The following is a 25,592-nucleotide window of genomic DNA, read 5'->3' on the forward strand; positions in this document are numbered from 1 at the left end:
TCCACTTTTGTGACTTGTCCTATTTATAATATGCCTACAAGTATACAGTTACTGTATACTTGTAACTGTATACTACATCCTCCATCCTCAATTCTGCAATCCAAGTAGCATATGTACTGTATTACAGTACATATGCTACTTAGATTGCAGGATTCCATCCTTACATCACAATCTATGATGACTAATTGAAATTATTTTGAATCTTATAGATTATTTTATTATTATTTTTTAAATATTTTTTATCCCACGATTTTGCAACCCATTTTTTCACCCAGTGTCAATTATCTAATGTAATCCTGGGCACTACACTTCCTCTGCCAACCTGGGGGGGCAGCGGACTGACCTCATGCTTCCTTCTATGCATGAGTAGTCCAAGCTGCTTCTTTTCACCTGACAGGGGGGAATTTCCCGGGCCGGACGTAGCACGTGGAAGGAACACGTTATTCCGACCAGTTCCTTTCCCCTCCATCAGGCGCTTATTGATTATTTTTAAACTGTTGTCACACTTGTGAGGAGGCTCTAATTACAAGAATGTATAGTGACAGTATTGCAATGCTGTATTTCAGCGGTTCCCAAACATTTTCATGTCAAGGACCCCCAAATTGACACTAAATAGCCCGCGGACCCCCATTTGAAAACATATGCCAGGGACCCCAATAAGAGAAGATTTTTATGGCTCTAACCCGTTTAATTTCAAGGACCCCCCAGTTTGACATGCATTAGTCTACGGACCCCCATTTTATAGCATTTCTATCTCTGGGGCCCCCAATTTATATTGAAAAAACAATGCTAATTTAACTCAGAGTGTACAAATGGAACCAAATGGACAAGTTAGGGTCCATTTGGTTCCATTTGTACACTCTCTGAGTTACAGACCCATAAGGGACCATTTGGATCCAAATTATCATTTAGCTGGGTCCCCCCTGGAACTCCCTCGAGTACCACTGGGGGTCCCCGGACCCCACTTTGGGAACCACTGCTGTATTTTGCATGAGACAGGAAATCCTTGAAGCTTGACCCCTGATGTAGTATAGCCTACTAGGCTACTGTACAGAATGGACCTGCAACCAGTGCTAAGGAAATCAATGTTATTTTCAATAATTATGATCAATGCATGAAATATGTGAGTGACTAAAAGAAAAAAGAAAAGTACACAGCCTGCAGCTAAACTCATAGTCTTGGCCCAATACAGTATATACGTTTTCATGTCTTTCAATTTTTAAAATGGTTATAGATGCATACATTGTATCAAATCATTCAAATGTAATGATTTTCTTAGACAAAAAGGGGATTTTATTGGGATTCATTAAATTGAACCATAAAGGAATGCATTTTAATACTTAATTTAGCAAGCTGGACATGCAGTAAACACATTTTATAACATGTGCTTTGCTTTGTTAATTTGTATATTCCATAGCTACCTTTTTTCATTGTTTTCTAGTAGGCTAGTAGGCTGATATATTTTAAATATAGGCTACACTCTACGGTTTATTCTTTCTGTCTGTCACATCATTATTGTTCTTATGATGATACTTTAGGTTAATTAATTTATTAGGTCCCCCCCCCCCCCCCCCCCCCCCCGCTCTCGCTCTCGCTCGCTCTCTCTCCCTCTCTCTCTCTCTCTCTCTCGCATGATGTATCCTAGCTGAAAAGAATCTTTGAACAGCGTTCGGGAGAAGACCGTCTGGAGTCACTCTGCAGCAATTTCCTGCAAGACAGCACGACAGGTTTGACATCAATCATGCAGGTAAATAAAATTAATCAATTAACGAGTTCTGTTTACGTTTTCAGCGTAATTTTATTCACAATAATGTATGTTACCTTGCGCTGACGACAAGAAAAAACTTCTAGTTTGAGCAAGTGCGACTGCGAGGGTGCGCGACTTAGAGTATATACTCTAAGGTGCGCGACCATGCAGTAATAATAAAACATCATTATAAATCGTCCTTCAGTTCATTCAGTATCGTTAACCACCCAATAGGCACTTTGTTGTGGTGTGTTTTCTGCCAGCTGTAGGTTATACTGACCCAATTGATAGACGCAGGACATGCTCTGAGGACATGTCATATTTTGCCCACAAAGTTCCTCCATGGCTGCATCATATTTATTATTAATTATCCTAATTGATGTCTGTTGGTGACATTCGTGACGCCACATCTACTAGCCTACTGGAAAACGTTTTTTTAACATGATTTGCATGTCTATTGCATGTTTATTTCACTAAATCAAATCATTGTGCATGAATGTTCCTTATGTGTCTGTAACTCAGAGATTGTACACACTCTCAGAGTTAAATTAACTTTGATTTTACAATATACATTGGGGTCCCAGAGGATAAAAATGCCATTAAATAGGGGACCGTAGCCTAATTCAGGTCAAACGGGGGCACCTTAAAATGAAAATGCTTGAAAATCACTGCTAGATGCGGGGGTCCTTGGCATATGTTTTCAAATGGGGGTCCGCGGGCTGATGAGTATCAATTTGGGGGTCCTTGACATGAAAAGGTTTGGGAACCACTGCAATATAGGAATCTATCAATCAAATAAGTTTTGTTGACTGGCAATACTGTAGCACTTCACATCACAGATTAATCACAGAGCTGTGTTCATTTGTACGCTGTCTTCTATCCATCCATCCATCTTCAACCGCTTATCCGTAGTCGGGTCACGGGGGGCAACAGCTCCACCAGAGAGCAGACTTCTTTCTCCAGAGCAACATTAGTAACTTCATTCTCTAGGATCCCAAGGCGGTCCCGGCAGATATTGGAGATATAATAAACCCTCCTTGCCTTGGTCTGCGACGAGTTCTTCTTCCAGCGTCACATGCATCGAGGACCTCCCTAGGGAGACGCTCGAGAGGCATCCTAACCAGATGCCCGAACCTACTATTGTATAATATAGTTATTAGAGCCTCCGTCTTATACGGATCTCTCGAGGAATTGATCCCGTAGCTGGACCTGGCTGACGCGCTGTTAATCTAATGCTGTACTGTTCGCTGTGTGTCAGGCAGCGCCAATGATGAAACACACACACAGGCAGGCAGCTCTTCATGCGTTTGACAGATTTATTTCACCATGCAGTGAGTACAGCATCAGCATCTGTGTGATTTCAGAAATAAACCATAATCAGAATAGACACAGACAATGGATATTTCACTGACAAATATACCTGCGGTCAAAACCATTTGCCCTGCCGGATCAATCCTCCCTCACCATACACGTGAACTTGACGCTTATATAAACAACAGCGCCACCCCAAGGTTACATAAATGCATTTGACATTGGTACTCATTTCGCCCAATACATTACTATAACTAGACCTTACCCGTTCTGAATATATGAACACCAAATGTTGTACAGTGTAGGTAACTGATTGGGAGGGAATTGGCCTGTCTCGCTATAGCGCATGTAGGCTCCGCTATTGCAAACATTAACATAGTGGATCCCCCAAAAAGCATGTTTTTGCAATAAACGTTTTAAAATTCCGCATTTGCATGTGTACCGTTTTTTGTAAGATTTGCACAGAAGCTGTAGGTGGAAGAGCAAAAAGTGTGTTTTGAAGAAAAGTCAAAATGGCGGAAAATCTATCCTGACGCAAATGGGCGTCAGGATAGTCATGACCCAAGGAATCCAGGGAAAGTGAAATTTTGATTTTACGACCTACGGTTCAAGAGTCATGAGGCGAAATGTAACATGGGCCACCATGATGAAATTATTTGTTACATTTATTTTAATAATTATTATGAACCTCCCCTCCAAGTGTTGTAACTGTAGCTCGGAGCTCCGATGGTTTCTGAGAGAAAAATAATTGATGTGAGTTTTTGCATTGTCCCATGTAAAAGTGGATGGGTAATTTTAATGCACTAATAAATTAATTATTAATCAATAATTTGTTAAATTGAAAAAAGGGCTTCGTTAAGACCTCCGTAATATAATGGTCAATGCCTGTGTGAAAAGTTGGAGCGATTGGTGCAGGCAGTGAGGAGCTACGTGTTTCAGACAGGCAGACATTCATTCAGACATTGAGTGAATTATAGTATGATGATTGTATAATTATATAATACTAGTCCTTACCCGTTCTGAATATATGAACAGCAAATGATGTTCAGTGTGGTGTCGAAACAGCGCGTGTGTTAACATGCCCCGTCCGAGTTGTTTTCCCCGTGTGGGTCTGTTACGTGGAAAAGTGTGTCCCAGTATTAATCTGTCCGTCCCAACATGCATTTCACTGGTGACCCGGAAGCCGTCACAACATGCATTTCACTCAAGGGGCCAGTGACGCTATTCAACGTTGAAGGTCTGGGTCCTAGTGGTAGGAGGAGGGACTACAGGCGGACCCGTGGATTCATGACCGGGAAACCCCGTGCAGCTGGGCTTTAACATTGAGCGCTCGGTTGCATACGTCACCCCGGACCTCAAAGTTGAGGTCCGGAGGAGGGACTTCCGGCAGTCTTCCGGGTGCTTCAAAACGCCACTGAGCAACTTCCACTGACATGAATAGCTGGGGGGGGCGGAGCTTCGCGCCAGTTCAGTCTCTATCCTTTTATATACTCTATGATTTCACTGGTGACCCGGAATAGGACAGACAGCGATCGGTGAATTTAGTAATGATTAGATGTAAGATGTTTTTTTGAGGGGGTGTCGAGGAAATGTGGGATACACTGAGTTATACATTTAAGGAGATCATTTCACCCATGGGAAACTAAACTATGAGAAGCTGTTAACTATCTATTATTATCTTTTATGACTTGACCTATGACTTGTGGTCTGAGGGAAGGGTCTTCCCATTGTCTCAGCTGTTAAGACCCACCTACTCCCTGGGGGGGGGGGGGTCGGACATGTATATAAGCTGAAATCTGACTGAGTTGTGTTGAGTCAGTATGGACGTTGCTAGCAAAAGCATAAAACAATTGTGAAGCGCTATGTATGGATATATCGTTTGAAAGTGAATATGAATGGTCTGTCATGACAACTGATTGAGTGTTGAATAGAGTGGTCTGCGTGTGTGTGAGTGCTCTCCAAACAGATTTCCTTAACAGGTGTGGGGGGGGGGGGAGTGAGTGAGATGGGGAGTGATGCGCAGCAAAGGTCATCGGGTCGGGATTCGAACCCACAACATGCTGTCAGGCTGGCATTGTAGCCAGCTAGGGTGCCCGGACCACGCAGTTTCTTCTTTGAATAATTAAGTTGTACAGTGTAGAGTTCCCTACACTGGGACTGGATATGAAAGACATACAGAGTTCTAACAGCATGTTAGAACTCTGTATATGACTCACAGTCTCACACTAACTGCGCTAAGCTTTCAGTGCATCCACTAAAAAGGGGCTCTCTGTGGAGCACATTTCTCCACCACTACTGTCTTTTTTTTTTCTTTTGAAAACTTTATGATGGTCACTGGAGTGTGTGTACAATAGAAGGCTCAGCACGCAACCCTGAGAGGCTCCAGTATTGAGGTTGAGGGTTGGCGGGTGTGACTGTGGTGCCACCTGCCACTTAAAAGGGTGTCTTAAATGTTGATCTGAAGTCATTAAAAAGTAGCCTAAAGACAACGTTGTCTCACATTGTTGGAACTGAGTTTCCATTCTGTCTTTATACAGTATGTGCTTATCGTCATCTATTGCCCACTTCAGTATGCATATATTCATTTTTCCTCTCCCTTTTTAGGGTAGGGTTAGGGGTTAGTTGCTATTTTGTTTTTACCCAAATCATCCCACAGGCATGATTGGACCTCTGTACAGGCCCAGGTGTATGGCACACCACATCACGCCTTCTAATGAGAGCACAAAATCTCTCTTGGAAGAGCCACCTAATCTAATTAAATATACGGCAACCTTCCCCTTGTTTCTTCACTAGTCCAATCCAGAAGAACACAGTTTGCTGGCCACTGCTACAGAGCTGACAATGAGGTTATATCTTCCCTTCTTCTCTGGAATCCTGCCTCAAAGCAGACCAGAGGTCTGTTGTTCTCTGATGTCATCGCTAGGGACACGTGCATCAGTAAGCAGGAACTGGGGATAGCAATGAAGGACCGGGAAGGACAATGCGTGGCATTGTGAAATCCATGATCTCGACCGCGGTCAAAAAAATGATGATGTGATGTATAGCACACTATATTGTCATTGGAGTAATGAATGACAGCTTAATGGAAGATTTGTCTGGTTACCAGGCTAGTAGTTTGTTAAAACAGAACAGACAAAGGTGCAGCAGGTGTTTCTTTTTCCCAATGAGTACCTAATTATTTGTTTGCCCTTTTTCTCCCAATTTAGTCATTCATTATTTGTTTGCCCTTTTCCTCCCAATTTAGTAATTCATTATGCCAATTAATTCCTCCCCACTGCTTGCCAGTTGCCACTGTTGTTGAACCGTCCGTAATGGGCTCACCTGTGAGTGAGGAGCCACAACCGGGAGGACGTATAGCGCCTCTGTCCTACTCCTCCAGACCAGCTCAACAATCCCACCTGGAGTGACACATATCACCCTCCCCGCATGGCTTCCCTCCCCTGAACACAGGCCAATGTTGTGTTCATATGTAGACACTCGGCCAAGCCGGTATATATTCAAACCCCTAGACTCGGCAGTGGTGAGCAGGTACGTTACCCCTGTGTGCCACCCAAGCGCCACAGCAGGTGTTTACAGTATCTCTAATGTAACCCTATTTATGTAACTGAGCTGGTACAACTGGTCATCTTGGCGTGCGTGCGTGTACTGTGTACAGTATGTGTTTGCGTGCATGCATATGTGCACAGTCGCACACGCACGTCATGTGCATTTAAGTGTGACACATGCGCCGATCAGTGGATGGAGGTCGCTGACTGCGCTTCTGAGGACATATATTATAGGGTGGTACGAACCACATTGTACACATGACTGCCTTGTTTTTTAATAATGCAACACTGTCGATGTCAGGTCCCATGCAGATCACCTGCTCTTGAGATGCTCTGTAAGCATCTCGTGTGTGTGTGTGTGTGTGTGTGTGTGTGTGTGTGTGTGTGTGTGTGTGTGTGTGTGTGTGTGTGTGTGTGTGTGTGTGTGTGTGTGTGTGTGTGTGTGTGTGTGTGTGTGTGTGTGTGTGTGTGTGTGTGTGTGTGTGTGTGTGTGTGTGTGTGTGTGTGTGTGTGTGTGTGCCTGCGTGCGTGCGTGTGTGCGTGCGTGCGTGCGTGCGTGCGCCTACATGCAAGGGGCTACACTTTTTACGTTGGCCAAAAGTCATCTTCACCATAGTGGCGGCCTCTGATATTTTATTGATGGTGTTTTAAGGAGTGTGAATTATTGAGTGAGTTTCTCAATGCTCTGTAAGCCGTAGCATCCTTTCATATTTGCAATGAGGAAGCTGGGGACTCCCCTATACACATCAGCAGACAGAAACACACAGACACGCATACACCCCCCCCATACACACACTATATACACTAAAATAACTCATGACAACAGACGGATATTAAATATGGTTGTGTGATCCCCTTTGCAAGTTTAGTACTTGGACATTCATATTCATATATATCTTGCTCAGGGCTGTAGACATTCCTGCTGTAATAATGTCATGATATCTGACCCTCATGTGTCGCCATACATATCTTTGACCTTGTGAGGGCTTGATAGGTAGCAGTATGAGAAGGAAGTTATATATTCTACTTCGTATCCCACTCACAAAAATCCATTTACTGTACATTTTCTAAGGTCGTACAGACAGCTGACAAATAAAAAGACAAAACAAAAATAAGCGTGTCTTAGTAAGGTATTAGGAAGAAGCAACATTCAGTGCACCTTGGCATAGTTGTACAAATCTGGTACAAGAACTCTTCACCATTCGATCATTGGGTGTTTTGATGATGGTGGGGCGGACTCGGAGGCCTCTCAAACACATCGTTCTACATTCTCCCATAGGTGTTCAAATGGGCTGAGATGTTGTGAATGTTAAGGCCATAGCACAAGCTTCAAGAATACGTTTTTGAGAGCCTGGGACGTACTCTTTTTACAGGTCGCTTTAAAAAAAAGTGCTATACCCTCTATCTGTGGTGACCTTATTGCCAACCCTATATGATTCTTCATCTCTTCCCCAGGCTGATAGGAAAACGGTCGGTGGTGGCCTGATGCCCGATGCCAACGGCAAGGATCCAAACCCGGGGGGTAAGAGTGAAGAAGAAGAAGAAGAAGAAGAAGAGACCAAGTGGCAAAGGCCACGGATTACCCGCAAATCTCTGATGAACTGTTGCCTTGTCAAGTGGATCATCAACAGCACCACGCCACAGGGGGAAGGTACTAAGGAGTAACTAGGGACATAACGTACTGTACATTAACCAGAGCACATTGACTCACTACTGTGTGGTTGCGAATGCAGTGAGCACTAACTATGAGACCTAGCAGAACATGTCTGTGTGTCTGTCTGTCTGTGTGTGTCACGCTGTAACACCACCCGCCCGCCACCAGAGGGCGCAACTGTATCACACACACACACACACACACACACACACACACACACACAAACACAAAAACTTAACTTAAAAAAAAACTTAACGTACAAAAAAAAACTTAAAGAAAACTTAAAAAAAGAAAGAAAAAAAACACATGCACGCACACATACACACACTAAAAAAAGAACTTAAAGTACGTAATTTATTCTAATTGTTGTTATTGCAATTTACGGGCTGCGTTCGCCTTACTTGTATTATTCACAGAATCTGTATGACTGCAGTGAGCTTTCTGTGTCTTGGTGTGCTAGCAAACTGAAAGTGGGAATTGAAGACGGAGGGGCGGGTAGAGCCACAGTAGAGAAGAAGGGCTTTCAATCCCCCTGTGCTACTGAATACATGAATTCTAATGCATCTACCCTGTCTACAACTATATTTAAAGCTCCCATCTTATTTCTTTCCCCCTCTCCCCCGTGGGCTGTTCACGGCGTCTTGTCACTTTTCAGCTTAACAACTAATCATTCTATCAGCGGAAACCCATAGGCTGCTATCTCTCTCACCTCTCTGAAGTCTGCTTCAGTTATTTATTGTTCACTGTTCATCGTGGTCTTTTCAGAATTGCGCTGTCACCATCTCTCTTGTCACTGTAATCCACCCACTCCCTTTATTTCTCTTGCCCTCCCCCTGCAGCCCCTGCTGCCGCCACCACATGTAATTCCTGAGACTTCCAAGAGACAATGAATGATGGTATTATGTAATGCTCCTCCAGCGTTAGACTAGTTCTATTCTGGATATTTTACTTGTTGAGTGGTGTAAACCACTCCTACAACTGGCTTTGTTATTGAGTGGTGTAAACCACTCCTACAACTGGCTTTGTTAGTTTGTCTGTCTGTCTGTTCGTACCAAAAAATGAGCATGGTTGCTATGGTCACCCAGTTCACACGGGTGTGATTTCATTACGTCAGACATTACGTCAGACCACAGCTGATCAGTCTATATAAGACCTTACACCACTCAGTTCACACGGGTCTGATTTTTGAAAACACAGGCAACTGCTTTACACACAATAGCTTATCCATTATGGGAGTTATTGAAATCCTTTTAGCATGTTTCATGTATCACATACTAAGAAGTGCAGGGCCATCTGGAGATCGTCTGTGACTGACTATACCCCTGGTATTCCCCTGCTTTCTTGGTTTATCTAAATTATTGACATTGCGCTCTTGTCCATGCAGACAGTGCAAGACAGACTGTGATGTACGCATGCATTTGCCTGCAGGCTGGAGAAACCCTCATAGCTCAATTTAGCCAAGCATCAAAGGCATTAATGCCTTGAATCTATACAATGATGTTGTCGTTAACATCAAATGTACCATTTATACATTTGTTGCCCATGCTTGAGCCACTTTCAATCTGGCGTCTATCTATTTTGGAAGTGGGATATTTATTTATTTATTTGTAGCCTAAATGTTTAAAAACATTGCAGAAATTACAGATCTACAAGCTCACATATATATACATAGCAGGCAGATCTTCAAGCTCACAACACGTTGCATGGCGACACGTTATGGGCTTGTAGATCGGCTATTTTTGTAGCCATATGACCACAGAATAAGTGGGGTGAGAGGGAGATTGCTATTTTCCTCCATGGTCTGTAGAGGACAGATGGTCACCTCCGCTGTAGTGCCCTAGAGAGATTCCTACCCATGTTTGTTTACAGTCTTCAAATGCGCCTGAATGGGAAAATGTGCGAATATTCCTGGTAAGTCATGTGCAATACAGTGTCAGTACAGTAATTCGCCTCATCCCTAATTTAACCCAATGTTTAGAAGCATCAGGGAAGTTTGTATATCTTTCAGCCCTGAGGCTTTTACAGTATAGACTATTGATCTCAATGAGCATCTCTCAAAATGGACATTGCTTATTTATGTATAAAACTAAAATAAATGGGGGGCAAATAAAATAAATCAAAGTTACCATTTAACGCTGCACCATATTCTCTCTGTATTGTACTCAAAGGATATGACGTTATAATAGGATCATAAGAATTCATTAGTCTAACAGAGTTGTCAGGTTTTGGTGTAATTGCATCACTCCCCACCATGTCCAGAATATTGCACAGCAGAGATCGCCACCTGCTGGTTCTTAAACATTACTGTTACTGTATGTTTTTCTGCAGCAGTAATTATCTGTAGGCAGATAATTAGAAACATTCTCGTGTGAGGACATAAGCATACTTTTTTGTGAACTTGGGGAGGATAATATTAATATAGTATTTGGTAGTAGAATTGAGCTAAATAGAAATTACGGTATGTGAAAATAAATGCAGCTAATACTACTACTACTAATAATAATAATTCTGAAAATATGCATAAAACACAGTCAATGAATGAGGGTCTACCTATGTTCAAGGAACACCAGTTTTCAGTTGTAGGTTTTCCATTGTCAGTTTATCTACTTGGTAACCATTTGTAATTACTTCCTTGTGGCACCGTAAGGACAGGGGCGGTCGTCTGTGAATTATTTGAATAATCCCACATGCAGTTTGTTTTGTTTTCGTTTAGTTTCGAAAGAAGAAGTAAGTAAATGAAGAGTTTCGGATTATGTGTCATATTTCAAAAGTACATTTCCCATGTAGGCGTTCCATTGCACATGGTGCATTCCACAAACGATAACCATTTAGTAGTTAGAATAAACACATTGTCAAACATTATATAGCTTAATCATTGCTTTTATCTTTTTTGCTGAAATGGTTTCAGTGCAGTAAGGCATGGTTCATTGAAGTTCAAAATGTGCGACTGTGGCTCAGGAGGTAGAGCAGGTCGTCCAATGATCCATGGGTCGGCGGTTCGAATCCCGGCTCCTCCTGTCTACATGTCGAAGTGTCCTTGGGCAAGACACTGAACCCCAAATTGCTCCCGATGTGCTGGTTGGTACCTTGCGTGGCTTCCGCCGCAATCGGTGTATGAATGTGTGTGTGAATGGGTGAATGTATCTATGTAAAGCGCCTTGGATAAAGGCGCTATATAAATGCACCATTTACCATTTTACCATTTACCAAAATGACGTCACTGTGAGGTTTATGAGACATGTATGAATATGTGTTGCGGTTTCACTGTACAAGCCGTTTGTACTTAGACATGCATGGCTTAATCTTTGAGACAAGCATATGCTACTGGCAGGATCAAGCGGGGGGGGGGGTCGCAAACATGTATTGTTAATGTTGTGGCAGCAAACACACAAGATGAGAGCCATGCTGTGAATAAGCGTACAGTACAGTACAGTACAGTACAGTACAGTACAGTACAGTACAGTACAGTACAGTACAGTACAGTACAGTACATGCTTAAACTAATAATACAAGGAGATAATATAAGGAGATAATCACCAAAATAATCACATTCACGTTTGGGTTGATAGTTGTATACAAATACTACAGGAACTGCACATAGCATAGCAGACCTCTCCAAGAGCAAAGCCAAGCTCTGTTTCTCCTGTAATTGGAACCTGGAAGTCGGTCTGTCTGTATTGAAGAGACAGTCTTTATTGTATTCTTATTAAGACATACAATACTATATGAATTATTACCCTATATCGTTCGGTACACTAATGATTCATATTGTAATGTTTGTAAATCAATGCCTTCTTTATTGCTGCAATGAATACTAAATAGAGTTGAGATCAAAGCATCAATTAAGAGTGCAGGTGGTGGTGCGTGGTACGATGGAGGAAGCCGTGCCCACACGAGATGCTTGCCCAGGTGACACTGCTGCATCTATACAGCTTTAGTGGGCAGCTAAGTGCCAGTCGCATCTCTCTCACGTTAGCTGTAATTCAGAAGTCGAAATATCCGGTCATTTGACCATTGCTGTATCGCTGACTGTGCAGTTCCTTAACCACACAAAGCCTACCGTCCTCCTTATTCCATAGGCAGACATTCCGTGAAAATATCCGATTTGCAAGCTCACACCGAGGCACAGCGCGAGCTTGTACATTGGCTGTTTTTGGCTAAGATATTTGGGTAGAGGGGGAAAAAGGAGGAAGCCTAGTGTTTGACCCCTGGAGGACAATGAAGTATGCTTGTAGATCAGTTATTTTCACTATATTTGAAATGGGGTAAAGTGGTAAATTCAAAATGTAGTTTTTCCATTCTTAGAAATATAGTGGAGTCAAAAGTACAATATTTGTCCGTGAAATGTACTATAGGAGTGAAAGTCATAAGTAACGGGAAAAAATCACACCCGTGTGAACTGAGTGGTGCAACTCCCCTCTCCCCCTGCCTCTCTCTCTCTCTCTCTCTCTCTCTCTCTCTCTCTCTCTCATTAGCAGGCAACAGTGCAGCACTATCTCTCTCTCTGTTTCTGGCTCAACAGCGCCACTTTTGCCCCTACTGGTACTCTAAACATAGTAACATAGTAACATAGTCACGGACATTGCTGTTCCTTGGAGTGGTTGCACCACTCAATAATAGTCACTCACTCATCTCAGACTGCTAAACTCACGTTATCACATTGCCATTATTAGACCCCTTTTCTAGGTGATATGCATCTTTAGAAAAGTAGCTTTTTTCTCTCCTTTCTGATAAGCATACATGAAAATAATACACGAAACACGCGTTTTCTGGAAACTCTGTAGATTATATTTGGCCTATGCTGGTGAGATGCCAAACAAATAATGATATGATTGTCCTAGCATTTCATTATTGCCACATATACTGTTGGTTCATATCTTGGAATATAACCTAATGCAGAATATTGGAAACTAAAGAGGCAGAAAATAAGTGTTTAATTGATGGTGAGAACTCCTGTGCTTTTTGATTGATTGATAGTCTGGGACTCTGTTCTATAATGTTCCTCTTACCACAGTTGTTAAACGTTGATGGTGACTCGCGAGATTGATGATTGCACCGTCTGCAGCTTTGTACTTAACCCATTCAGGCCTGACGTTGAAATTAAAAAAAAATGTTTTCCAAAATAGCAGACCTACAAGTTCATAGCGCGCCACTCGGTGGCGCGCTATGAGCTTGTAGATCTGCTATTTTTCAATAGCTATTACAACATAATGTTTAAAACACCAAAAGGGGTTCCCGCCCAAAATGGGTTAAGTCTTTAGTATTTAATAGCAGAACAAGGATAGATCAGCACTTAGGGCACATTACACCACAATGTAATGTTACATTAGTAGGTTCTAGTAGTAGAGTAGCATGAAAAATAAACACTTTTGTTAAATATACATGAGAAACGGTATTCATAAAATACATAAAATACATAGGCCTACATTTCCGATACGTTTCCAGTACATTTAACGTATTTTGCGTGTTGGGGGCTGACACGCGTGCAGTCGTGACGTGCATAGTATAGTAATTGTGTTTAATGGTGACAGATTTTTGTGAAAGATTATATCAAAAATAACTTTTGTTTAATAGAAAAACCTACACATCCTGTTAATGACGCCTTGTTATTGTTAGATGCATTGTTGGGAAATCTATCACAGTAACAGGATTGTTGTTAAATAATTATTATGTACAACACCATTAATCATTAATTTTGTATTCCATAAATGAGAATGAAACAGTGGTGATTAACAACTTTTCTATTTTACATTATTCCAAGTCAGTTTTATAGTATTGTAACTACGGTATACTATAAAATATACTATTCTACCAAGTCAAGTAACTACAACTTTTATACACTACCTGCAAAGTTAAAATATACTTTATTTGTTATTTGTTTAGTAGTTTGACATTAGGGACAAGTCCACGTGGAGTTGTCTCATGAAGAGGTAGGCTACATCCTCTTGTCTGCTGGAATGCATTTCTGGCTCTCCACCGTTCCCATTCTAAGACCAGGATTTTACCTCTCAACAATTGATTTACCCCCCCCACCACACCACCTTTCCTGCTTAATCCATTATGTTGTGCAGTGTCATCACTTGTGAACTATTACTCCTCTTCTTGTGTAGTCTACTTGTCTTTCATTGTAGCGATACAAAACGCCACTGACATCCGAACATTGGGTTCATTCGACAGGGACAAGAAAAAACGTTCTTTCTCTGCTACAACGCTACAATACAAGTACAATAAAATACGTACTGCATTGTTTTTAAACGACACAATCGATACACAGCAGCAGTTCAATCTATCACACTTCCTGTGCATTACTGGTATAATGCATTTGGTGTTTATTTATTCTAAACCACAATGTGACAAGTTAATAAGCAGAGATATATAAAAGCTGGTTTGCCACATTCATATCTGCTCTGAGTGAGTCCATCTGACTGTATACGGTATTCTGTGAAGGATCCATGCAGGAGACGAGCAGCAGCAGCACTACGCAGGGCAGGGCAGTACAGGCTCCTTCACTAAGTGCTGTTCATAATATTCAGGCCATCAGCAGATGAAGATCAATGCTTGGTTATATAGCTTTAATCCTTTTTGGGCGGGAACCCCTTTTGGTGTTTTAAACATTATGTTATAATTTAGCTATTGAAAAATAGCAGATCTACAAGCTCATAGGGTGGCGCGCTAAGAGCTTGTAGGTCTGCTATTTTTTAATAATCTATATGTTCTTTCAGAGCGAGTTTTTAACTCAAATCTTTGCTACTGAGAGGGTCCCTGGAACTACATATTTTCAGATGGGGGTCAGCGGCCAATGTCATATAAATGTGGGGTTCCTTGGCATGAATATATTTGAGAACAACTGACAGAAACATGGGGTTTTAATAAAACTGTCAGGATTTAGAAGACTTTTTTTTTTTATTCGATGTCAGGCCTAAATGGGTTAATCCTTCACATGACTGGACATAATAAGGAATGCTTAGACCATCATTCAGAGACTTTTAGTCAAATAAAATACATTCTGTATATATAGCCTGCCTAAATCAAGCAGCGACGGAGAGAGAAGAAAATACAAATATATGAATAATAACATTGGGAGATTGGAGGCGGAGCCGGGTGGGTGGCTGCAGTTGACGGACAGATTGTAAAAGGTAGGGGTCCCAGAAGGTGATATGCAGCGGATCCAGCCAGCGACAGAGATGGAATGCTTGCTAAGACTAATGTCTTTGGATAACTTTGGGGAATTAAGACTGTATCTTTATGAATTTGCCGGTTATCAACAATAGGACATTGTGGACTTTTGGACCCATTTCCTTGAAGAAGGATGCTTTCACAGTTAGGTTTTTGCTAATGGGCCAGATAAGTGGTTAAAGTTTGAGTCAGGAGTTTAAGTTAAGTGACCTATATGGAACATAATTGTAGATGCTAATAGAAAACTCATAAAAAGGATGTAGCAGAGGCTGTGATGTGAGTGGCAATAGCTGATGGTATTTAAAGGCTGATACAGTATATACATTTGTAATGTATAGCACAGTCTAGGCACAGACACCAAAGAGACGTCATCGATTTCTAGAACAAAAGATTAGCATTAAGAAGCATCTTGGAGCCATGGAGGAGGGCATGGAGGGCATGGATGTGATTGCCATTGTTATGGTGTTTAGCATATTTGTTTTTGTGCTCAAACAGTTTCAGAAGGTAACCAATTCAGAAGGTAAGCTACAAAAGGAATCTTAGAAATAAGGAGAATAAGAACAATGCTTGATTGTGTTCTTGATTTAATGAAAGTGCATGTAAGACAATTGCATGGTCAAGGGCTAGATAATAGAAGACAAGCGTTTACTTCTGTACATTTCAAGTATTAACTGTTCCTGAATTTGTTCAACTCCCCCTTGAATCTCTCCCTTGTCTTTCTCACATCTGTCTGTCTTCTGTTCTTGTAAAGATGGTGAGTAATCCTACATGTGACCCATTCTAAAGTTTTCAGTTTGTTTATGCCATTGCCATGTCTTTTGTTTCGGACCTCACTCTCTGTTTTAAGTGGTTTATTTGTCACAGTTGACCTCACGATTGCTGCACCTTTACTCACTCCTTTCTCACTTGTTAAAGGAGCACTTTTCAACCTATCTTCATATAATAGGTCCTCACTAATAATCATGATAAAATGGCACCATTTTTCTCTACTCGGTCTGTGTCTCATACGAGGGCTGTGGGCAGTTCAGAAACCCGTCCACCAGTGACATCATCGTTGGGCAGATTTTTTTTTAAACACGATTTTTTTTACAAACATTTTTAGATTTGTATTATCGTGAGAACAATGGCTTCCATTTTCGCATTGCATCTTTTCAGGAATAGAAAGCCTGCAGTTTCTATTAGCTTGGATTCCCCATCGATGATGTCACTGGTGGACGGGTCTCTGAACTGCCCACAGCCCTCCTATTAGACACAGACTGAATAGAAAGAAATAGTGCCATTTTATCACGATTATCAGTGAGGACCTATTATATGAAGATAGGTTGAAAAGTGGTGAAGTGGTCCTTTAAACATATTATATTATTTTGTGTGAAATTCTAAATATCCTTGTTTCTCCCAAACCTATGTAGCCTATTTCCTACCTTGAACCCACAGATACACCTACAACCTACACCTCTGACCGATCATTTAGTTCACAATCCTTTAACAAATGTTCCGTGCTTCCCTTCCCATCTTTCTTGGCCTGGCCTTGTTGTACTCACTCTTCCTTTTTTTTTTACCGTTCTTTCCTTTTTCTTTCTTTCTTTTTTTTTGTCTTATTTTCATACTGCTCTTTCCTCCTCCATTCCCTCACGTCTCTGTCCCTACCTCTCCCCTCTCCATTTCCCTCTCAACAGACACCATCGACAGTGAGCTGGAACTATCAATGGTGCGCCACCAACCCGAAGGCTTAGAGCAGCTCCAAGCCCAGACCCAGTTCACCAAGAAGGAGCTGCAGTCCCTTTACAGAGGCTTCAAAAATGTAAGTCAAAGTCAAAGTCGTACGATTTGTCACACACGTTACCGCAGTGAAATTTGTTCTCCGCATTTGACCCATCTCTTGGAGCGGTGAGCCGCAGCCAAGGAGCGGTGAGCTGTGAGTGTCAAGCAGGGAGGCATTGGGTCCCATTTTTACAGTCTTTGGTATGACCAGGCCAGGGATCGAACCCCGACCTCCCACAAAATCGTGGGATAAGAATTTAAGAAAAAAAAACAAACACGGAAAATCACTCGCTTCAGCTCGCTCGGTGGTGTCACACGTGGCTCAAGTTCGCTTGAGACGGCGGGCCTCCGTCGCGGTCTAGTCCATACATGGGCAACTGGCGGCCCGGGAGCCACATGTGGCCCCCACCATCACTTAATGCGGCCCGCAGGTTATTATCGCAATACTGACATATAATTGATATCACGTGATGTCATGAGGGCAGATCCATATATGGAGATCTATGGGTCTCCATGATGTTCAATGTTCATAGAAGAGGGTTACTCTTCATGTGACCACCGCGCTCCGACTGTATGTGCGCTACCCGTTCAAAACATATCAAAACACACCAAGACTTCAGTTCAAAATATTTATTGCACTTTTGAACAGGGACAAACGTTTCGGCTATCCAGCCTTCATCAGTGTGGAGAGTGACTGCATGTAGGTTCCTTTTAAAGGAGTGGTGACATGGTGCAAGTGCACAAAATCACCGCTAATCACCTCACATCACACCCGGTTGGGTAATCACAGATTGGGACTGTGTAATAAAGTAGCCTGGATAGCCGAAACGTTTGTCCCTGTTCAAAAATGCAATAAATATTTTGAACTGAAGTCTTGGTGTGTTTTGATATGTTTTAACGGGTAGCGCACCTACAGTCGGAGCGCGGTGGTCACATGAAGAGTAACCTTCTTCTATGAATTTCAGAATCCCAATTAGAAATTATTAGTAATTGTTCCATTTTACATTTCAACAGGAATGTCCAAGTGGGCTGGTGGATGAAGAGACATTCAAGACCATTTACGCGCAGTTCTTTCCCCAAGGCGGTATGTAACTGGCAGCCCCATTTCTTTGATTATTTAAACATGGATGGGGTTTAGCTGATCTTATTTTATCCAGCTCATTTAGTTCCAATTTTTCCAGTTCAAACTATTGCTTGCTTGTATATATGGTACCACCCGTCTGGCATACCGTAGGACTACCATTGTTATTTATTTAAATGCCGAACACTTGGTCTAACATAGTGTACTCGTATATTAGGCGTCAACCAATCATATTTGTGTCTGCCATTACAACCAAAATGAAAAGGAGCATGTTTGCATGACTCTGAACACGAGGTCATAATGAAAAAAAAAACAATGTTATTGGATGATTCCGAACACGAGGACACTTATATCATTATTTATGTAAGTCTTCCCCTGCCATCCTAGAAAAGAGAAATGTGTATATTAATGTAATTCTGTGTTCTGTCCACAGACGCTACCACATATGCACATTTCTTGTTCAATGCCTTTGACATGGATAGATGCGGCTCAATCCGGTTCGAGGTAACATACTTATTTATTTTAATGTTTTTTTGTGGCTTTCGCCTTTATTTTATATATTTTATGGAGGGACAGACAGTAGGCTGACAGGAAATGGGGAGAGAGATAGGGGGAGTGACCATTGAGCCATGGCCCAGGCGAGGTAACATACTTATTGTTTCGTATTGTGAAACTTTATCACATCACTGGTTTACAGGTGAATTTGAGGAAGAAGAAAAAAAGGAGGGTGGGCCTAGTCCCGACTCCCTAGTGTGAATGTGCGTGCAAGTTTCAAAGCAATCGGACGCTGTTCATGATTTGAGGCATTTTGTTCAAAACGGGCCACGCCTGCAAACGTTGGAAGCCAATCATAGCCACTAGGATGGAATATGAAAAATCACATGACTATAGAGATATTCTGTAGGAATCTTTAATGTTTAGCAAAACATGGTGGAGCTATACCAATGTGAAACATTTGGAGCAGATTAATTTGTTTTTACAATTAGTTTAGTGCCTTTATCCCCCTACCCTCCAACCCTTCCAACGATTTGTCCACCAGTTGGTGCAGAATAACAACAATAACTGATTTTGTACAAGTCTCTGTTAAACACACACCGTCCAAGTAAGTATTGGCAGGGGCTGTCGGGGATTTTGATGTTATTTGTAGCGAATATTTCTCATTGAGAGTAATATGCCAGTTAGTCCTAACTGATGGCCATTCTTTTTATAGGACTTTGTGATAGGACTATCTGTGCTGCTACGAGGTTCTGTCACAGAGAAACTTCGATGGGCCTTCAACCTATATGACATCGACAAGGACGGCTACATTACCAAAGAGGTGCAGCCATTCTTTTTTTTTAATTTTATTTCTTTATTTATTTCAAAAAATGAAACAGAACAATGAAACAGAAATCAAACATAAATGTGAATGCAAGAAAACAAAAATACATAACAAAAACAGAGACAATAAAAGAAATCAAAGAAAAACAGCTTGACAAAAAATACAGCATTTTTCAGACAGTACAAGGCAAGGCAGGGAACAGCAGGAGACATGACTCATAATATAATATACAGCAGATATCCAACATTAATTGTCACAAGCCCGGCCTGCATCCAGCCCTTGCTAGGTGCAGCCATTCTCTACCTACATTCACAGTCTTCAGGCTGCCCGTACAACCTCTCAGCCTCAGCCTGTTTCACATGGGCAATTGGTATCTTCTGTAAATCCTCGTCAGTACATTTGCCACTTTACTATACCATGTTCTAGCAAGCCACGGATAAAAAATCACACCCGTGTGAAGTAAGTGGTGCAACTCCGTGTGGGGGTCCCCGGGGGAGGGGGGGGGGGATGGTGCGTGTGTTTGTGTGTGTGTTAGGTTGCGCACAGGTGGTGAAAAACAACCATGCTGTTTTCGTGCTCAGACGCACCCAGCCAGCCACCCACCCAGGCACACACATAGTCACTTAAGGAAGTGGTTGCACCACTTAAAAAAACTTGCTGACTTGCTGTATTCATCTGTGGACTTACAAAACACTGATATGAAAAGGAAAGTCACTATAAAGTTGTATTTGCAGTAGTAGTACCTGTTGTTTTATGACCTGGGCGGTTCATTGTGGAAGAATCTGTGTGAATTACCTTCTCTCTAATGTCTCTCATTTCTTTCTCATAGGACATGTTGGCAATAATGACATCCATTTATGACATGATGGGCAGGTATACATTACCAGGTCTACGAGATGACACCCCCTTTGACCACGTGGAAGCATTCTTCCAGGTAGGCTACCCAATCTAATGCAAGGCATTTTCATTTCATTATACATCTTCATAGGAATCTGCAATCTGGCATTGCAAATGTCATTGTTGTAATTGTGCTGAATGTCCCATGACTTCAGTAGGCTCTGTATAAACAGATTGACTCAATCAGCGCATTTAAAAACATTCTAAATATGGCATATGTGCGTGCACACGCACGCACGCACGCACGCACGCACACACACACACACACACACGCACACGCGCACACGCACACACACACACACACTGTGACACACATTACAGATTGATTACCTGCCATAACTTCCCTAGGGCTAATACGGCAGCTGACCAGTTAGTGCAAGCCCAATGTGTGAACCCATCAGCAGAAAAAGAGGAAAAACAGCGCCCTGTTTTCCTTAGAATTTTCCTCTGGGGGCAGCGCCAAACAGAATGTGTATAGCAGGATGTTTCCTCTGGGGGCAGCGTCAAACAGAATGTGTATAGCAGGATGTTTCCTCTGGGGGCAGCGTCAAACAGAATGTGTATAGCAGGATGTTTCCTCTGGGGGCAGCGCCAAACAAAATGTGTATAGCAGGATGTTCCCTCTGGGGGCAGCACCAAACAGAATGTGTATAGCAGGATGTTCCCTCTGGGGGCAGCGCCAAACAGAATGTGTATAGCAGGATGTTCCCTCTGGGGGCAGCACCAAACAGAATGTGTATAGCAGGATGTTCCCTCTGGGGGCAGCGTCAAACAGAATGTGTATAGCAGGATGTTCCCTCTGGGGGCAGCGTCAAACAGAATGTGTATAGCAGGATGTTTCCTCTGGGGGCAGCATCAAACAGAATGTGTATAGCAGGATGTTGCCTCTGGGGGCAGCGTCAAACAGAATGTGTATAGCAGGATGTTGCCTCTGGGGGCAGCATCAAACAGAATGTGTATAGCAGGATGTTGCCTGTTTGCTCCGCCTTAGGCACTCCTCTTCCGGCGGGGCGCCTATGTTTTCATTCCCGCTAATATAACAACAATGTATACACTTTCTGAATGCCCCTGCCGACAGATTCAGTAGCGCAGCTCGGAATCGGTTCTTGAGAGATTAGTGCAAGCCTGTCGATGGGCCGGGGTTATGCTCCCAAGCCCAAGATGGGTGGTGCATAACGCCGGCCCTTGATTGGATAACCTTGTGTAATGACAAAACAAATATATGGTACAATTATAACTACTGTATTATAACCTTTTTCAGAAGATGGATCGGAACAGAGATGGAGTGGTGACACTTGATGAATTCATAGAGACCTGTCAGAAGGTAATCACATTATTCATTCATTTCTTGGTTCTTGGATAAGTGTTATAGAGGTTTTGTGACACCATTGATTTACTTACAATATTTATCAAACATGTAATTCTACTTAAAAAAGTTGTTCTTTCAAAGACATTGACACATCCATGTAAATATAAAGGTATCTGAAAAGAATAGTCCACTGTCGAATAGAAATATGTTGTCCATTTGTGACATTAATTGTGTTGATCAATGTCAAAAACATTTGATTCCCTTCAATGCTGGCATTGTTTCTGTTCTGAACATGGTTCTCTGCTGTCTGAGCCTACAATAATCAGAATTAGTATGACTTGAGTCATACAGTGTGAGTCATGTATACATAGATCATTACTCTTACCGATAAAGAGAAGGAGATATGGTTGAAAAAAGTGCTCCATATATTTTCAGCCAACCATCCTTTTCTCCATGCTGGACACATATAATGTGTCAGTCTGCCATCTACTACAGTACAGTTGAATGCAAATAATGGGGGATAATTCCACAATCCTTGTTCATTGGAAAGAAAACTAACATTGTTTTAAAATGACTACTCAAATGAAATATGAAACTATGTAGCATCATGCTAGCTTTGGCAGAACTGAGGAGAGGTTTATTTTGTGTGGAACTGAACTCTATATGACAGCTGCCTGGCGCTGTGTGTACGATAACCAGTATGATTAAAAGGATGCGTTGAATGAACTAAAAATAATCTTAGACCATTTTTATTTCATTTGTATTATCTATACAGTATAAAGGGATCAATAATTGAATGTCATATTAGTAAAGTGCATTTGCACAGTGACATTTTGGCTTACTGCACTACAGAGCTAACCTGACTCCGCCAGATGGGGCAGCAGAGAGTACACTGGGTTCCCCAGGACTGGGGGGAACCCAGTGTACTCTCTGCTGCCCCATCTGGCGGAGTCAGGTTACTACAGAGCCGTAGTGATTCTGATTTCCTATTTTTTTCCCCCAGGATGAAAACATAATGGCCTCCATGCAGCTGTTTGAGAATGTCATCTAGAGACTAAGGAAAGGAATAGAGTAAAGATTTGTATTACTTCCAGTTGTAGACTTCTTCATCTGATTGGTAAATAACCTTGAGTTCACGTGACAATTATAAAAACACCATTGTTTTGTTGAGAGAAGTCCAAATCACATTTAGAAGGAATGCATGGCAGTCTGTCCTTCGTGTCCACAAATCAAGGGATCATGATCATGCATGCATGTTTGTCTGACACTTTAAGCATGCCATGTAAACCACATGAATTGCAATTTAATGTAATTTTGAAATGTATCGAGGTACTGTTTGAATTGAACAAATTGCATGTTGAAAATGCCCTCATCTCTGAGCTCAACAATATCCACACTTGGCTCTCTGATAACAAACAGTCATTACACCTGGGAAAACGGAATCCTTTATTTTTGGGTCTAATGTAATTGTAAACCTCATTGAGTCTGAAGACTTCGGTCACAGTTGTTGACCATGTAATCACAAGTAATGAACAAGAGGTAAACCTATTTTAGTTGTATTTTGTATAACAAACGTTCCAGTGAAAACATTGCATCAAAGCCAAAGGGGATTATTAAAGTCAACCGAAGAACAAGATTTTTGGTCAGGATCTCCTCTCGAGTCTTTTGTCAACAAGAATGCAATGAGGACTCCAGTTGGATCCCTCATTCAATGTAATTTCGACTGCTTGCTAAAAACAACAAAGCAGACCTCTCTTGTTTTGAGAGGTCTGACTCTGGAGAGGCCTATCTCCCCCAGGACTAACCTCCTACCTCCAGCTGACTTTACTAGTCTGGTTTGGCTCAAGGTAGAAGACAGAGTGCAACATTTGTCAGTGGATTTGGTCTTAAATACTCAAAGAATTAGTGGCCAAGATTCCTGTCAAACTACTTCTCTATATTCAACACCAGAAGGAGATAATCTTACCTTGTTCTCCCAAAATGCAGCTCACACATGCTCTAAACTAAAGGTTCTTGCCTCCCTACTCAAACTCAAAACTAACCTAAAAATAATTCCTGTCCTCAAAATACAAGTGAACGACATAGTTTAACTCTTTGAACATCCTGATAGTAGAATCCGCTGCCCCCCCCCCCCCGCCCTCACTCCTCCTTCCTCTGTAAATATACCTTATGATTCTACTGAGCATTATTCCAAAATGTTTTGTATTGTATTTGTATTGTATGTGATGAATTGCATTTTTATAGCGCTTTTCCAAGTGCTCAAAGCGCTTTACAATGGTCCATTCATTCACACATTGGGTGTACAGTATGTATTGATGAATTGAGTACAATGGACCACAATGGAAACAAGCCCCTGCGGGGATTTCTGTGTACTTTTAGCATAACCTTTTACTGTACCACCTGTCCTGTTAATGATTGTGTTAGTGAAGTATTCAATCAATCAATACATTCTAACTGTAATATACTGTAAAGAAAACAAATTTGTTTCTACATACTCCAGTGCAAGACTGATATGCACACGTTTGTGATGCTGAAAATGTAATTATTTATTTGATTGATTTAGACGTAATGAAATAAATGCCTATAAATAATTACAGTGTCATTAATATTACAGTGTCGTTAATATTATGATGTTTAGGGAACAAATATTCTTTACGTGTCAAGAATTACGGCAGGAGTTGAAACAACTATACTGGGATGCTTGTCAAACCTCCATGTTTTTTTACCAGGGTTTTAGATTTGTGTTAATCTTTCAAGAACAGATTCAGAGCAGGAAAACAAACGGCAGAGGGTGCTGTTTTTACCACTTTCTTTTCCAGTGGGTTCCCGCTTCCCAGATTGGATTTGTGTTAAACATGGTTTAGTGTACACTGTACACTAGCCTTGGTACTGTAGGGGTGGTATTTTCTGTAGTTTGTTAATAAGTCTAGGACTTTATTTTGATTAGTAGTACTTTTATGGAAAAGTACTACTACTACTTTTAAATTGTTGTCAATCCTACAATAAATCACTGGGAAGGAGGGAATCCATATGTTTGTGTTACACCTGGTGACCCCCAGGCTGGGTCATAACAGTTGGTAATACTTAACACTGCAATATTTTAGTTCATTTCACTCGCTAGACGTTTGGGTCAAATGAACAACACAGCATTATGTGTGATAAGTGGTAAAACGAAGCACTTGAGTCAAACCAAACCAGCATGTGTTCTCTCTCACCGTTACCCAGCGGTGGCATCATCATACCTTCAAGTTAAACGACTTTCATGTGTGGAATCTGGAATTCCATAATTCTAAGTAATGTGTGTTCCTGCATGTGTGTTCAGCCGTTGTCACCTACGTGGGTGTTGGCCTGAGACCCTCTTCTCAGGGTGATGGTTTGTTTACACCCCTGGAGCCTCTCCTGTGGCTATTTGTATGACAAAGGAGTTTGTTGGCCTGAAGGTCAACAGTTTGTTCAACAAACAAAACATCTGTCGACACCCCACACTCATGTAAAATGCTTAAACGGTTAACTAGAATACGACCACTTTGTCAGTTGGGCGTGAGCCCTGTGTGTGGAGCATGTCTGCTGGCGTGAGCCTTAACCTGTGCCGTGCTGTACTTCGCTGAAATAAACAACAACATCTCATCTGCCGTGTCTCACAAACTTTCTTCGGTGCTCTCCCAGTTTTAACAGTATGGTATAGACCAGATACAACACCTTGACAGCCCATACATCCAAACAGAAAAGTCCTATCTGACTACATTAAACGATGTTAAACGACGTTAAACTCACTTTGCCACTCACTTTA

At 41.7% G+C, this 25,592-nt stretch overlaps 1 protein-coding gene across 1 annotated transcript; it reads left to right on the plus strand.

Annotated features, from left to right (window-relative positions):
• The first annotated feature begins 1,662 nt into the window (after nucleotides 1–1,662).
• LOC306939678 (calsenilin-like) lies at nucleotides 1,663–24,393 on the plus strand. The gene is made up of 9 exons (XM_079524337.1): nucleotides 1,663–1,747; nucleotides 8,059–8,254; nucleotides 17,110–17,234; nucleotides 18,209–18,278; nucleotides 18,709–18,779; nucleotides 19,486–19,593; nucleotides 20,426–20,530; nucleotides 21,755–21,817; nucleotides 22,806–24,393. Exons 1-9 carry the CDS (start codon nucleotides 1,742–1,744, stop codon nucleotides 22,851–22,853), a joined length of 792 nt encoding a protein of 263 aa, XP_079380463.1. The 5' UTR covers nucleotides 1,663–1,741; the 3' UTR covers nucleotides 22,854–24,393.
• Nucleotides 24,394–25,592: the final 1,199 nt, after the last annotated feature.

This window comes from Electrona antarctica, assembly GCF_951216825.1.
Source record: "Electrona antarctica genome assembly, chromosome: 16".
In the NCBI taxonomy this organism is placed as follows: Eukaryota; Metazoa; Chordata; class Actinopteri; order Myctophiformes; family Myctophidae; genus Electrona; species Electrona antarctica.

Excerpts from the sequence above, each read along its gene's own strand:
- LOC306939678 (XM_079524337.1), top strand. Across the intron at positions 8,255-17,109 it reads CACCACGCCACAGGGGGAAG|ACACCATCGACAGTGAGCTG; the intron begins GTACTAAGGAGT and ends CCCTCTCAACAG. Across the intron at positions 20,531-21,754 it reads ACGTGGAAGCATTCTTCCAG|AAGATGGATCGGAACAGAGA; the intron begins GTAGGCTACCCA and ends AACCTTTTTCAG.